This window comes from Zonotrichia albicollis, chromosome 2 (genome assembly GCF_047830755.1).
Source record: "Zonotrichia albicollis isolate bZonAlb1 chromosome 2, bZonAlb1.hap1, whole genome shotgun sequence".
NCBI lineage: Eukaryota > Metazoa > Chordata > Aves > Passeriformes > Passerellidae > Zonotrichia > Zonotrichia albicollis.
The window spans coordinates 97,740,272-97,756,358 of record NC_133820.1 but is presented as its reverse complement, the minus strand read 5'-3'; the positions used below and the strand labels follow the sequence as shown (position 1 = coordinate 97,756,358).

General features: G+C 37.7%; 1 protein-coding gene across 1 annotated transcript in view; it reads right to left on the bottom strand.

Moving 5' to 3' along the window:
• The window catches only part of GABRB3 (gamma-aminobutyric acid type A receptor subunit beta3), a 114,991-nt gene that overhangs the window by 23,706 nt on the left and 75,198 nt on the right, over positions 1 to 16,087 (bottom strand). The window contains exons 4-6 of the mRNA XM_074535747.1: positions 12,933 to 13,153; positions 6,976 to 7,058; positions 5,789 to 5,926 (exon numbers count right to left, since the gene is read on the bottom strand). Coding sequence (XP_074391848.1) covers positions 5,789 to 5,926; positions 6,976 to 7,058; positions 12,933 to 13,153 — 442 coding nt within the window. The remainder of the gene's footprint in view (positions 1 to 5,788; positions 5,927 to 6,975; positions 7,059 to 12,932; positions 13,154 to 16,087) is intronic.

The window sequence follows — 16,087 nt, the reverse complement described above, 5'->3', positions numbered from 1 at the left end:
TTTCGGTTTGCTCCAGAGCCAAGGACCCTGAATGCACTAGGGAAATTCAGAGAAAGAAGAGAGAACTTCACCATTGATAAAGCACAGAAAATAGTGTGGGTGAAAGAGGTGTGTATCAACAGGGGAGGGAATAATGTGTCACATATGTTAGTAATGTTCAGCAATGAAATCCCAAACCATATAACAGAGTGAGCTTTAGACATTTATCTTGAATGCTTCACCTGTGACCATGAACCATTACCTCAGCACCATTTCTGTCTAATTAGGTAAGGTAATTACTGAAACTAGTGAGATGTGGCCTTGAAGGGGGACTCCCCAGACAGCTGACCTCAAGGCCAGAGACACCAACCTAAATATGCTCGAAGCACCAGGTTTTTGTTCTGAAATTAGAACCCCAAGAACCATGTCTAGGGCCAGGGCTGTCAGTGCCTTCTGTCTTCCTGCTCTAGAGTTGGAGTTGACTGCAACAGAGATTCACTTGCTAATCTGATGGTGCCCTGATCCTTTTGAGATGCCCTGTGACATCTCTCAGACACCAGCACACAGCTGATGGATATGATTTACTCCCCTACATCTTTTTGATCAGCACGTGGATAACATGAAGACTGCTGTGTGCCCCCTCAAACAGCAGTTGCTTAAGCAACTCCCTTGAGCTGCTTACACATGAGCTTGGTTGTGCTTACACATAAGCTCCAGTTCATCCAGTCAATCCAGCAAATGAAACCTAGAGAATTATCCACCACCTCCTAAAATGGACTCCTGTAGGTGTTCTGAATTTGTTTCCAGACTCCACACACTGCATGGACTCTATTCTGACCAACTCAGACACCTAGTTCAAATGTAGACACTGAAATTATAGTCACCACAAATCAGAACAAGATGAATCCAGACCCTGCAAGTCTCAGGGTAGATTTTGATGGTGTGAGGCTGCTGGGAAATATCAACAAAAGTCTTGCTGGCATTACAGCTACTTACTGCAGTTGACACGTATAGTATAGACTTGGTTAGGGTCAGGTTGAAATTGAAACATGAACGGGTAGCCTCATTTTTTATCATACTACATAGCCAGGGTTCTCCTTTAGGTACCTCTCCCTGAGACTGTGAGAGTTTATATTATTTTCAACTGAATTGCTCTTATGTCTTCAAAAATTTTCTGTTGACTCTGCATCCAGCCTGCCATCTCTGCTGCAGTATCTCACCTCCAGCAAACAGGCCACAGGAGTCTATTGAAAGTAGGACCCCTCCTTATTTCCTGTAGTTAATTCCCTGTCTTTTTCTGAATGGCTAAAGCTCTGTGAAAAGGATGGATCCTAACCTTCATGGAGCAAGGACTGTAAGATCTTTATTTATCTAGAACAATCTATTCTGTGGATTACTTATTTAATATAAGTTAACTTCTGGGTAAGCTCAACAATTACGTTGTTACTTGTCTGATTATGATTGCATAATGATTTGTCAATTAAGGCTCAGTACATTTAGAGATTAATTGCCAGGAAATTCTAGTTGTTAAGTTTCCATAAAAAACTTCTTTTTTTTTTTTCCTTTTAACCTTGTTTTGCCTTGTTATCCTTCCTCTCATATAACAGGTTGATGTATATGGGCTGATTTAAATACTACAGGAATAACAGAATTTTGCCAGAAGTATTTCAATCTAACAGTATTGGGAATGAAAGTATGAAAATAAATACTTAATCAATACTTGAGCCCCAAATGTTCCTTTTTCACAGTTTTGGGCACTTGATAAAAAGAGATTACTTGTTTCTGTTCCAATTTCATTAAAAGCTAGCAAGCTGAAATATCTGGCTTCAAGGCTAAATTAGTCTCTTGCTGTTTTATCCAAGTATGAAACAAGATAACAGAGTTGGTCAGTAACAGAATTTTTCTTTTAACATGTTCTTCTGGGAAGGTTCTTTGGCTAATTGGAAATGTACTTTACATACTGATCTTTCAGAATACAGCAAATATTTCATTTTCAAATCCTTTAAGACTATCCTCCTCTTACCAACAGGTTGCTAATATGGCTTTGACTGCTATGTGACTTGAAGCTTTTAGGTGGTGCTTTACATATCTCCATTCCTGTTCACTATCCAAGCATTTTGGGATAACAAACGTATAGGAGGCAGATTCAGGTAACAGACTTAGCACTACATTTCAGGTGTTTGAATGCAGATATTTTCTCATGCATGGAGCATGAGCTGTTAGTGGAAGCCATGGAGATCTAGACCTAGAGCCAGCTGATTCTAAGGATGTGATTTAACTCTCTATACTGAGGTGTCTAAAGCCATTTGAGATGTGATAGGCTAAAGAAGAGCAGAACAGAACACTACTTAAGCAATCAACACTGAAGCAGTAGATGGTGAACTGAAAACACAAAGTTGTAAGATTAGCAGCCTAACTGCTAACCAGGATCTTCTACAGCAGCTCAAGAAGCAGCAGATTGTTATGTTTAGGCAACTGAAGAGTGTCTTAAAAATATTCATTTGAGAAAACAGAGGTGTTCAAGAGCTGAATAGCTCTTCAGGCTTCACTGACAGCACTGACTGGATAGCATTTGACTGTGGGCTTCATTCAGTTACCAACATGTGTGCATCCAGTGCCATTTAAATATCTTATGGTATCCTGTATGGCCTTCAGCTGGAGTGAGAAGGATAGTCAAACCAGGTATTTCTTCTTCATAGCAAATCAAAAATCATGAATAAAGGGAACAGACTATTCTACATGGCTTTCTAGACACCTGAAGGTTTTATTCAATTCCCAATCAAGTGTTCTTTTTTTTTTTTTTAAACTACATGACCATACTTGTTTGTCCATTAATCTCAGGTATGCCATTTGCTAGATTTTCACTCACACTTACTTATTTTCCATAAACCCTCTTCTATTGCTCCATTACTCTTCAAGAGTGCTACCCTTGACCAAAAATACAAAGCTTAAGCATTAACAAAGTAAATCAGACTTCTTTTTATGATGAGATTTGTGGTTTTGTTTGTTTCTTTTCTTTTTCTCCCAAAAAAGATCTTATTGGCTTATGTTCAGTTTGACATCAACAACTCCTACATTTTTACACACAGAACCCTGGCATAACCTGGCATTCTCTATCCTTAATTTGGATAGGAATAATTAGTTGCTGTATTTTGAACTTGCCCATACTGAATTTTATACTTTTTTCAGATACATTTTTTTGCTACTTTGGCAACATAAATTTTAACTTCCATTCTATACTTCAACAGTATGCAGTTCCTCCACCCAGATTTCTGTCATTATTGATGAGGGTTTTCCCATGCTTATCATTGCTTCTCAGCAGTAACTATGGGAACAGATTTTTTCCCTTTGCCTAAGTTACACAAGATTATACAGCACAGTTTCTCTTGAAGGATAGGAGAAAAAAACTAATCCAAAAGCTGTTTATGGCATGACTCTGAAGTCTTCTTTTAGTTTTATTCAATCAAAGCACACTAGGACTGAAATCTCTGAAATGTTCCCTGAGATATTGCGCTCAAAAAACTAATCTCTCCCCCTGAGACTTCAATAACCTCAAAGCCAAAAACATGCCTAACTTACTTTCCAAAAAAATGTAGCAACTGGCCCTAATTACTAGGACTGCAAAAAAACTCTTGAGAAGAAACTTGAAAAGTGTCTGCTGACTTTATGTATCCAAGCTGCTGGCATGCTTTAGATTTAGATTTAAACATGGTTTTGAGAAACAAATGTGATGTTTCCCTGCATGAAGTACTTGTCATAAAATGTCATCATTAATCAAGCATTTTTATAATGTTCTGTATCAAAGCAATAGTAAATTCAGTATTGTGTCTTTATCAGTGAAAAAAATTAAATGTTTTAGAAAACAGCACAAGAAACATGCTGTTCTCTGTGAGTCCCTAATGCCAAGCTGTCTTAAACCCTGAAGCATGAGACTTTTTTATTCCTTTCACTAGTATTTTTAAGAAAGAACCATTAATATTCTGAACATTTGGTCAGTCACAGAAATATGTACTCCTAGTTTTTTTAGACTCTCTCTTGTATTTGTCACATATCTCTTTGAATTTCTTGTTTTCCTGATTTTTTACAAATCTCTCATCTCTACATTACTAAGTCATGCATTTAGTGAAATATTTCATACTGAATTAAAAGGTGGCCTTGGACTGTCATAAAAGTCACTCCACAAATAAGTTCTCTGTATTCTCATTCTTGTCTAAACCAGCCTTCCTACAAAAGCATATCCAGTCCTGTGGAGGGGCAGGTAAGCCCTGGCTGCCAAAGGTGACAGTAGCTGCAGGACAGAATGATATAGGATTAGAGCAACTGATTCTCTATATAAAAAAATCTTCCATTCACAATGGTAAACGAGAACAGCAGCAGCTGGCAAACCCCCTCATACTAATTTCAATCCCAGCAATATTTACATTTTGTTCTGAAATACAACTTGTGTTTCTGTGTACTTTGAAACAGATGCTGTGTCCGAAGAGTGGGTGAAGTGATGCTTACAAACATGATTCAGCTGTGCTTCATTTGTTCTGGTGTGCTGAGACAGATGGAACAGCACACTCCTGTGGTCTGAACAGCACTGAAAATCTGAAGGCCCCAATAATGAACAAAGTAACGGCCCCACATGTGCTGATGGCTTTCTGTGTTGGTTGGTTTTGTCAGACTTATTCCTATTTTGGGGTCTAACACCAAATATGTAAATCAACCTTGCATTTTGTAATCTAAAAACATTCAGTACTGTGAGTTGCTACTAACTTTTATTCTATCTTCAAGGAAACAAGCAGGGATTTAATTTGAATGTTTTAACAATGGCTACAAATGCACTGAATGGCTATCTATAAAGTACTGCATATCTATCAGTGCAAATCAAGAGACAAAAGACATTACATTCACTATATAACAACAAAACAAACATGCACTGAAAAGTTGCAGGGAGGAGTTTAGAAAATTGGTGGCTTTTTGACCTAGCATGTCAAACCACATTTATGAATGATCAGTTACTCTGTAGGTTACATTTAAACTCATGATTCAGAGGTGAATGACTTAATAGTTATTTAGATCATAGGTATTTAGGTGTCTAGTTAAGTTTCACACACATACACAAAAAATAAAAATAAACAAGAAGGCAAATAATCTCAAAATGGTTTGGACTGGAAGGGATCTTAAAGACTACATAGTTACAACCCCACTGCCCAGTGCCAGGGGCACTTTTGACTAGACCAGGCTACTCTAAGCCCCATCCAGCCTGGCCTTCAACACTTTCAGGGATGAAGCATCTACAACTTCTCTAGGCAACCTACTGCCTCACCACTGCTAAGGTAAATAATTTCTCCCTATATCTAATATATCTAATTTCTTCCTATATCTAAATATAACCTCTTTCAGTATGAAGTCATTTGCCCTTGTGCTATCACTACATGTTCTTGTAAAAAGTCCCTCCCTACCTCTCTTGTTGGCCCTATGAAATGCTGGAAGGCTGCTAGAATGTTCTCCTCTCCAGGCTTATCCCCAGCTCTCTCAGCCTGTTTTCATTGGAGGGGTGCTCCAGCCCCTGATCATCTTTGTGACCCTCCTCAGGACTTGTTCCAACAGGTCCATGTCCTTCCCGTGTTGGAGGCCCCAGAGCTGAATGAAGTACGGAATGCAAGTCTGGAATTTTCATGGACTCCTACTTCCAGGCTTTATCAAGTAACTTTATCCAAACATGCAACACAGGCACCATATTAATAGTCAATTATTATTAATAAAACAGTGATTTTCATGCACAAGAAAATGAAACACTAAATGTGCAAATGGCGATACTTGCCTGTGGCAAAGACAACATTCTTTGACACCAGTCTGTATTCCACGATAGAGAACTGAGGAAGTTCAATCCTCTCCACGCCAGTGACTGCATTGTCTCCACCTCTCCAGTAGAACTCTATGTCATCAGTAGTGTAGCCATCTGCAGGCAAAGCAAGAGAGTCAGAAATAACAGCAGACTCAAACATAGCTTCAAACATGCAGCTTGTCATTTGTGACAACAAAAAGAACTGGTACAGCTGGAGAGCTGTATGGTATTTTGCCTGTGGGAAGGTCTCCCAAATTGCTACACCATTGCAGTCTGCCTGGGAATTTTAGGCAAAATACTCAGCTTTCTTTTTATTTTACCTTTTTTTTATCACTCATGTATTATTCACTAATGGTCACAGTGAGAAGAAAACACTATTCAAAATTTAGGATATCAAATGCATTTAGCACTGAAACTAAATGTATATTTACACTGATAATCACCAGAAGAAGGTTGATTATTCAGTGAACACAGAAACATAACTGGGGCAGACCTTTTCCACTCACAGTGAACTGTGAGTTGCATCATTTCCACTAGCTTCCACTCGTGGAGCACTACAGCTGAATATGGAGTATATACTAGTGTTTTCTGTATATGGCCCACATTTTCCAGCCAGTAGCAGGAATGGACCAGGTACTTCTGAAGAGCAAATGTACATCTGAGCATTGCAATCCTAGGACATGACTAGTTGAAAATGAGAATGCTGTTCTTTTTGTACACAGCTTCAAATCATAAATGGGGTCAGTCTGAAATCTCATGGTAGGTCCTGCACCAAGATGACCCATACTTAATAAAGTGTACTGAAACAAAAGTGTATCACAGTGTTTGCTCTCTTGAAAATAAATCTGATAAAAATACAAATATTCATCTCTCGTGTTGAAGGTAAGCATCCAGCCAACTACCTCTGCCAAGTCAGGCAGGAATACTAAATGACTTCATTCTGTCCTCACCTCATTTTTCTAGGATGTATTCATCTATCTAGGAAGGAGTCATATCTTTTAATAATTCAAATAAACAGACAAACAAAAAATCCAAATGGTGATAATTACATGATTCAAATTGTGTTCATAGACACATGAGTAAATATTAAATAGCTCTATAAAGCAACCAAAAACCCAACTCTATCCAAATTAGATTTCACATGCATTTTCTTAGGTACATACAGCTTTCTATTTCCAGAGTACAGTTTTGTTCATCTAATGGGTATCTTCTCAAGTCCATCATACATGCTGCAGTGGTTGTGATTCTGAAATACAAGCATCAAACAGTTTTACCATACAGCCAGTAATCCAGGTTTTGGGTGATGGGGTTATCTTCCAAAGTGAAGACCCTCTGAATAATAGCTTACAATAACTGAGAATCTGGTCCACATTTTACGTTGAGCAGCAGCCTAATAGAGCAGCAATTACACTGACTTTCAGTGGAACAACTGGCTGTGAATTACCCTTATGCAACAAGCCCCCATGGGTTTCAATGGACCTATCCTCATATGCAAATATTACATGAACATTTGCTGAGATTAAAAGATACAACTTTATAACAGAAACCATGAAGTGAAAATAGTCTGCTACAAATGTCAAAATGATTGTAGCTGCATGAATAACTGATTTCTTGGTTTTGTGGCAAGTCTAGAAAAAAAACCCTGGAATGTTGAAAAAGAGTTTTAAGTCCAACAAAATGCTTTGTTTTAAATCTTACTTCTCTGGTTTTCAAACGGAAAGAGGATTTTGTTGTGAAGCTCCATATTGTATTTTAGGTTTTCTTCTCAAATAACAAAACGCTTTCACTTCTCTGTCTATTTAACCATTTAGCACCCTAAGGATGGTTTTGCAAAACATTTCACTACTGATGAATCATCTTTATTTATCAACCTCTTGTAGATCAGGAGAGTCAACAACAAACATGTGCAACCAGAACAACTGTCTTAACAGCTTCACACAGCACTGTCACTTCATTTTGTAATGAATGGATTTATATATTTGTTCTAACTTTAGACACATAAAACCAAATGCTCATAATTAATCTGCAGCATATTCTGATGTTTTTGTGAATCACAGCCTTCACCAAGGGTATGTACATTATTATGCATCATTGTTTTTATAATGGCTTCATATAAATTATCTTCTGAATCTGACTAGCTCCATTCCTTACTGATCCTTTTTTGATATAAACAAGACATGGACGTTGCACAGTTTGTTCCTAAACAAATAATATTCTAGTGATAATTTACACTAATAAATACAAGATGGTAAAATTCCTTAAATGTACCTCTAAAAGCTAGAACCCTCAATGTAATGTTTTTTCATGTGTTTTCTCTGAAGTTCTTTCTTCTACCCATTAACCTCCTCAAATTACAGTCTTCTAATCTAGTAAACTATTTTAATATTCCAGGGCAATGTTTCAAGAGAAAAAAAGTAGTAGGTGCCTTTTTTCACATCTTTCACAGTAAAAAAACCCAAAACCCTATGTTGTTATTATGAATGTTCTATCCAATCTCAAGGAAAAGGAAGGAAAGAATGGTTATGCTTAGTATATAGGACCATTTTAGATTAATAACTACATAATATTTGAAAAAAGGGATTAAGACCATTATTGCTATCTCATGAGACAACAGAGACCACTGACTGAGAAGGCTCTTTTGCAAGAAAATATTGTCATTTCTTTGCACAGGGAGAGACAACTGTATGAGCACAAAGGCAATGAAAGAGGAAGGAGAGGAAAAAGCTCAAGGATCTGTTACTCAGCACGTCTTCTAACTTGTGTTCCTACCAGTAGCCAGTGGGAAAGGCACACACCTGATCTTTGTGCTTTCCAGCCTTACCTACAACATGGTCATGTCTTTGTCACCACTGGTTCCTCTGACTGTCCTCTGAATAATCTTATGCTAGTCCCACAGGATTTCAGGTCCTAAGTATTGTATCACAAGAGGATACTTAGGTCAGCCTTCCTCCAAGCTGCATCTGGGAATTGCTCTGGTTCCTCTGGTAACACAAATTCCAGTGGGCTGGAGCTGGGTACAAACAGCAGCTCCTCAGTTGCTCTGCACCTTAGGGAAATGTCTTCTCTGCAACCAACATCTGCAAATGCCTTTCTGGAACCTCAGGCAGGGTGGTAAGACACAGAGCTATTAACTATGGAGGTGATTAATCATCTGGGTTGTTTAACTTGGAGAAGAGAAGGTTCCAGGGGGATCTTATAGCAGCTTTTCAGTACCAAAAGATAGACTACAAGAAAGATGGACTAGGACTTTTCAGAAGGATGTGTAGTGGTAGGACAAGGAGAAATGGCTTTAAACTGAAAGGTGGTAGATTTAGATCCGATTTTAGGATGAAATTTTGACTTTGAGGGTGGTGAGGCACTGGAACAAGTTGCCCAGAGAAGTTCTGGATTCTCCATCCCTGTAAGTGTTGAAGCCTGCACAGGGCTTTGAGCAACCTGATCTAATCAATGTCCCTGCTCATGGCAGGATGATTTTAAGGTCCTTCCCAAGCCAAAGCTTTCTATGATTCTTTGAATGCCTCCTCAATATGATTACTAAGAGCAGCTCTAGATAAGCATATAAAAAAAGGATTAACATACAGTCTTAGAGGAGAAAACTTATTCTTAAATCTGTGATTATTGATAAGCAAGCCATGATGCCCTTAACAAAGCCATACTGATTGTGCAATGAAAGGATCTTGCTCCTGAGTCAAATAATAACTGTGTTCAAAGTAAAACAAGTAGACATGCTTGGAAATTGTTGGTATGAAGGTTCTCTCCCATGCTTTGAAGATTCGCCTACACTAACCTGGGTCTCATGTGAGATCCTGCAGCAGAATCCACATGAGCTAAGTTGATACAAAAGGGAATGTGCTAGCAGACTTTTAACTATTATGTTGTATAACTAGCTATAAATGCCAGCCTTACAGAACACAAATTATTAATTTTATAATATTGTAAAAAATTATACAGCTGTCAAATTTATATTCAACTTAATAATTGTGTTATGGCTTTTAAGGAATGTATTTTTATTTTGGTCTGTTCACACACTCTAGGGGTTTGCATCACAAATTCCAGTAGCAGAAACTGCACATTCTTGCTCAAGAAAAATTTTTACACTACAGAAAAATGAACTAGAAAAGAAGATACAGCCACAAATAGACAGAAACAAATTTACCTCATTTTTTCAAAGTAAGTTTAGTACTCAGAGGTCCCTCCTGAATGAACATTCAAGCAATCAAATTTAACTTGCACAAATGCACACCAAAAACAAATATGAATGGCTCAGGCTTGTGCATGCCTCCAGAAAGAGCAGGTTTACTTTTTATGGGAGAGGATGGTGCCTGACACAAGACAATAAGGTTTCAAGAACTCATCATCATGGCAGTGACAGAGGAATGATTACAAGCCAGACAAAGATGAAGCGGGACACAGCGACAGGCACACATACAAATTGGGTCAAAGCAACACACAAAGGAAATGTTTTTAATTTTTTATAATTTCATACTCTGGTTTTCTTTCCTCTAGATATAGATTCTACCATCCTTTTCTGGGCTCAGATTATACTGCTATGTTGTATAGGAATCCTATCTGTGATGGGCTGAGAGGTGCTGCCTACATAACTGAGAGAAGAATATTTTATGTCCCTAAAACTTTTATAGTATGAATCAGTCTAGGCAATCTAGATACTTCATATGTGACTAGGTAACAGTCCTGTTTACCTTCTTGATACAGAAACACATTCATCCAAAAAGAATAGAAGTAAGCATGGTTGCCTTGCCTGACTGATCACAACTAACCTCTTCACCCTGCAAACATCTATAACGTTTCAAATATGGGTAATAATTATGTGAGTCCTTTTGGATAAAATACATATATTCCTCAGCTCCATTTACTTTTAATGGCTAACATTGTACTGCCTAAAAACAAGAGGTTTATGCATGAGAAACACACAAGCAGTCAAACTCTATTTTTGATCCCCAGACTCTAAAATAGTTACTTCCTCCATAGTCTCTTAAGGAAAAAAACCCCAACTGTTTCATCATTTTCCTTGTAGATTGTTCTGGAGAAGATGGAACAAATTCCGTTTGTTGGCCAAAGAAAAAAATTCCCCAGAAATGGGCTGAACTTCAAAAAGCTACTGCTCCATTCCCCCACTATCACAGACTCCTGCTGCAGTAGCAAAGTGCCTTCTCTAAAGCAGAGAGGAACCTTGGACGACTGAAGGTCAAGTCCTTCAAAAGTGTGATAAATCCTACATTGTTCAGAAGAGAACATACATCCAGTGTGGCCTTGGGATCACTTTCAATTGTATTTGTGTTGAGGAACTGCTTTGTTCTGTGGATGTCCTGTAATTGGTTGCAACTCTCCAAAATTTCACCTATTATTCTGGGTGACCCTGTGCTTTGTCGAACATAAAACTCCAAGTTCTGGCCTCAACCCACATTGCTCCTGGACTGCAGCTTGAGCTCAATGCCATTGGGATGCTCTGAAGCCATAAAAGAGGAAGTAGGGTAGTGAGGGAACAACACAAAGCACAAGTCTTTAAATCAGCAGAGATAAGGCTCAGATATTTTCTTCCTTTTGATCACAATGTCTATATTTTGACATGATTTAATGTAAGACAGCAATCCTTCACTATGTAACTTAGCTGCTTCATATCATGGATATCTCACCCTGGATATTACATGCTTCCAGAGAAAAGGAAAGGGAAGAAGTGTGCTACACATGAGCCACTGGTGAAAGCCCTGCTGAGCAAATCCTGTTATGTGAAATGCATCTGCTGTGGACACTTCTATTTTGCAGAAAAGGAAGCCAATTTATTCAAATACACTACTCGATGACAGATAATCCTCACCTGAATGGGTCCAAATGTTTTTAGAGTGTGACAGAAAGACTTCCACATATTACTAGGATCACAAGAATTCTAATCTCCTTTACTTTTTTTTATTATATTGCTGTATATGAAGAAAACCAAGTATATCTCAGATAACTTTTTCTTACATGTAACCACTTGAGAAAAGCATCCTAAACCTGTTGTGTTCCATACTGGGTCAATACCTTGCAAAACAAAAGCCTCCTTTTGCTAAAACTGGTTAATTACAGAGAAAACATTCTAAACTTCTTTGAAGTTTCATATTAAGCTGAGTCTATCTATTTGGTCTAGAAAGATTCATTCAATTCTCCATAATGTAATAGGAGTTAAAAAGGTGAGGGCCAAGACCCAAGTCAAGTAAAATGTTCAACCAATAAAACAGAGATGCAGGCAAAATACTGATACTGGACATAAAAACATCTGCACCACTTTTGCAATCTCTTTCATTTCTATATTAGGGACTTTTTAATCCTTCACTACCTATGTGCACCAATCTTGAGTAATTATCTCTGCTTAAACATACAAGAAACTTCCAACTACGGAAAAGGAGCTTTCACTGGCAAAGACTTATTTTTCTGGTTTAAACCACTGGAGCAAATGAAAAACCTGTTCAAAGAAAGCAATATTTTGATACTATTGGGTTTTCCGTAAGGATTTTTGCTGGTGTACTTAAGTTGGCTAAGGGAGGGATACTTCAGCATTTCTAACCATAAAAGTTATGGCAGAAAAGAAAGAAAACACAAGTAAAACCTAAAATAGGTAGAAAGTAAGAGAATGTAAGGTCACTTTGTACCTCTGGTTTGAAATGCAGCAATTACAGTGCTGATTCCTGCTTGAAGAAATCACTGAAAGTAGTGGGTCATGATCTTAGCTGTGGCTGACTCTCCCCAGCCAGGGCTACTTCTGGCTTTTTTTTTATAGACTATGAACAAATCAAAAGACAACATAAGCACCCACAGTCAATCTTACTGCCTGTATTTTGGACAGGATTTTCAGGTTTACAATTAATATGTGCCTTTCTGCTGCCTATAGCCAGTGGGCTTTGCAGATATGGTGACTGTACAGAAACAGATAAAACCTGACTGAAGGCGCTTCTGGCAAAATTAAGAAACATCGAGTGTGTCATTTGTTTTCTACTGGCATCTCTTAGAGTTACAGGGAAGGTTACATAATAAGCTGGCCGATGTTTGTAATAACCTTGTACCAGGAAGCAAACATCAACAGCACATAACAGCAGTGATGAAATCTCCATCGTGGAGCACCGACCTGAGGCCGTAAAGCACCGTTCCGTCCGGGTGGAGGCGAATCATTCGATTCTTCACCGTAACGCCATGCACAAATGATTTCTTGTCGTTCAAGAAGTAAGTGTCAGGCACCCAAAGCTGATCTGCCACTCGGTTGTCAAGCGTGAGGTTGAGAGGTATGCCAGCATAAGCCAGCCTCTTATCTCTCCAGTACTGTTGAAAATACATAGTCAAAGTGTAATCCTGGTGAGGAAAAAAAAAAAGAAGTACAAGAGTCAACCATACTTTGTGTAACTAGGAAAATAATTTTCCTCTTGATAGCTTATTCTGCTGTTGATTAAATTCAATATTTTTAAATGTTCATTAAAAATTAAATATTTGTATCACTTAATAAATAGTTTATATCATTCAAGTATCGCTCTAGACTAAGGGGGCATTTCAACTCCTATGAAATAATTCAGCAGGTATCAGTATCATTTGTCCTGCTCCTGCTTTTCTTTCATGTAGTTCCACTGATAACTGCCCAAAATTATCATATTTATGGAATGATAAAGGACACCATGGGTAAATTCTGCCATCTTCCCCATTTTTAAAAATGACAGATAAATAGGAAAACATTTAAAGTATTTTGAAGCAGTATGCAAATTTCTGCCTGAAAAATAAGCTGAAGGTATGTTGATTATACATGTGCCTTTGTGTGAGACTGCATTTTGCAGTCACACAAATATTTTCTCATCAACCTACTACACTGATACTTTGAATAACAGTAAATTGTATTAAAGTTTCACTAATATAAATGTTTGGTTTCCATAACTTTGTCAGTTTTAAGGTTTATGGTATCTTCTACAAGCTGCGATCACTAATGTAAAAGCCTAAACATGGAAACAGCTTAAAACATCCACTTAAATATTCTTCATTTCATTTCAGAATTTGCTAACCTGATTTCTTCATATTATAATAATGCTATATTGAAATGCTTTGAAAGGCTTAGATGGTAGGCCTCATTCATTAGCTTCATGGTATTACAAAACATTAAAAAAAATACCTCTGAACATTTTAAAGTTATGCACCAGCAAAACTGAAAAAATAAATCACATTAAATAAATGAGACCATAAGTACAGGCCATTAAAACTCTGATTTTCAAATTACAGAAGTGCTCTAAACAATAAAACACTTCATGAGATTCTTCACAAAATACTGAGAAATTTATGTGATCTCCAAACACATTTAAATATTTAGCAGCAGGTGTGCAAGCCACAGGATACCTGCATTTGCATCTGGTTCTACAAGCTGGTGATGCAAAACCCCTCAGGCTTGCTGCTTGTTTGGGAAAAGGATGCTCAAGTTTTCCAAGCACGGCTGTTGGGAATGGTCCATTCTTGTAATGGGTTTTATGTGGACACAATCCAATTCCAGGCACTGCTCCTGCCCTGTTTCCCTCAAGCCCAATGGTCTTTCCTTGAAATCATATGAAACTTGAGCCTGCCTTTCACACTCAGAGACTTTGCATTTTTGATTCATTGATTCACTCTCTTTAATGAGGGATCTGCTATGGCTTAAAGAAATCAAATTTAATTGCTTAGAAAAATAAATCATTATAGATATCAAGGAAAAGCTGTTCCCATTTTAAGAAACTAATAGGAGACCTTTGAAAACAAAAAAGCCCAGTGATGGGAGAAAGGAGCCCACGTGGAACTGCCTGGAAGGAATCTCATTCCTCAAACCTCAAATCTGACATGACTGCTCAAGAGAATGAGCTCTAACCTTTTTGTCAGCAGCTTTCTTCAGTGGGACTGATGGTCCCTGCTCAGCAGGGAATGAGGTGCATGAGACACTGGGCACACCTGCCTCGCTCCCATTACCAGGTCACAAAGGCCACCTCTCTCCTCACGTTCTCTGCAATCAGTTTTCTAACACTGATGCTATAGAACCAATATCCTCTACCAGGATAAAATTGTGTTTTGCTCTGTTCAATTAAAGCTTGTTTCAATTAACATTCAAAACTTGCTGGCTTCTATAATGGCTTGTACGGCGATGTCAAGAAATTTGGGATTTTAAAAGTTTTGGACACTAGAACGGTACACCAAAAGCTCACTATGTGTAATTGCACAGTATATGCACAAAATAATATGAAGCAATTAAATAAAGAAAAGGGGAAGTACTCCATAGCATTGAAAGAAATGAGCTGGCCAGCACCAAAATGTAAGAAAAGCAGTACATCTGAAAAAAAAGTTTTAGGCTAGCTTTCTTTTTCCTTTGGTTTAAGATAAAATACATGCTAACATCTAATGAATGGAGTAATTAATTAGCTAAATAAAAGATACATAACAATACAAGCACTAATTATCTGGCATTTTATTTTAAAGTAACATTTACTATGTCAGGGAACAACTTCACAAATTATGCACAATAACAAAACAACCATCAAACATCCAAGATTTACTGTGTCTTGAATGAAAAAAGGACTTCCAAAACACATTTTCTCAGGTACAAATTTCACTAGCGCTTTCTCTATTAACCCTGTTTACTTATTATATCATCTTAATTTTAAATTTTAAAAAGCCCTCCAAACCCTATGTCTATTCATGTTTATGATTATATTTGCGTTTTGTACATTTGGGCTCTGCCAGCCTCACCTGCTCTGAAGATGATGACAGAAAGAATTAATATGAACCATGCTTGGCCACCATCACACTTTTTCAATTCCCTCAAAGAAAAGGGGAGCAACAAGCTTATATAAGAACTGCACTGAAACTGCTTGGCTGTACAAGGAGTGATAAATGAGCAGGAAAGGCCAGTTCCTTAGGGTGGCTCCACCAAGTTGCTCACTATCTGCAGAAAATAGACTTTTTAAAACCCATAAGGATCAGTTCTCATTCTTTGATTAACTAATTTTCAAGACTCTGTATGTATAAAGAAAGTTTTTCCCTAGTCTAGACCCCAGAGGAAAACACAAAAAGGGTTTGAGTGTAGACTGGAAAATATGAATTAGATATTTCAGGTAAATGAAAAAAATGAACTTTTAACACTCAGTAAGTAGTCTACAAAGTTTATTAAGGGCCACCTCCTTCTAGGGAGCTTCTGATGACTAGTTCTGATATGGAGGTCAAGAGGGGAGATGTCTAAAGCCGGAAAAGATTGATACCACTGGAGCTACTGCATTAGGGTGCTATTGT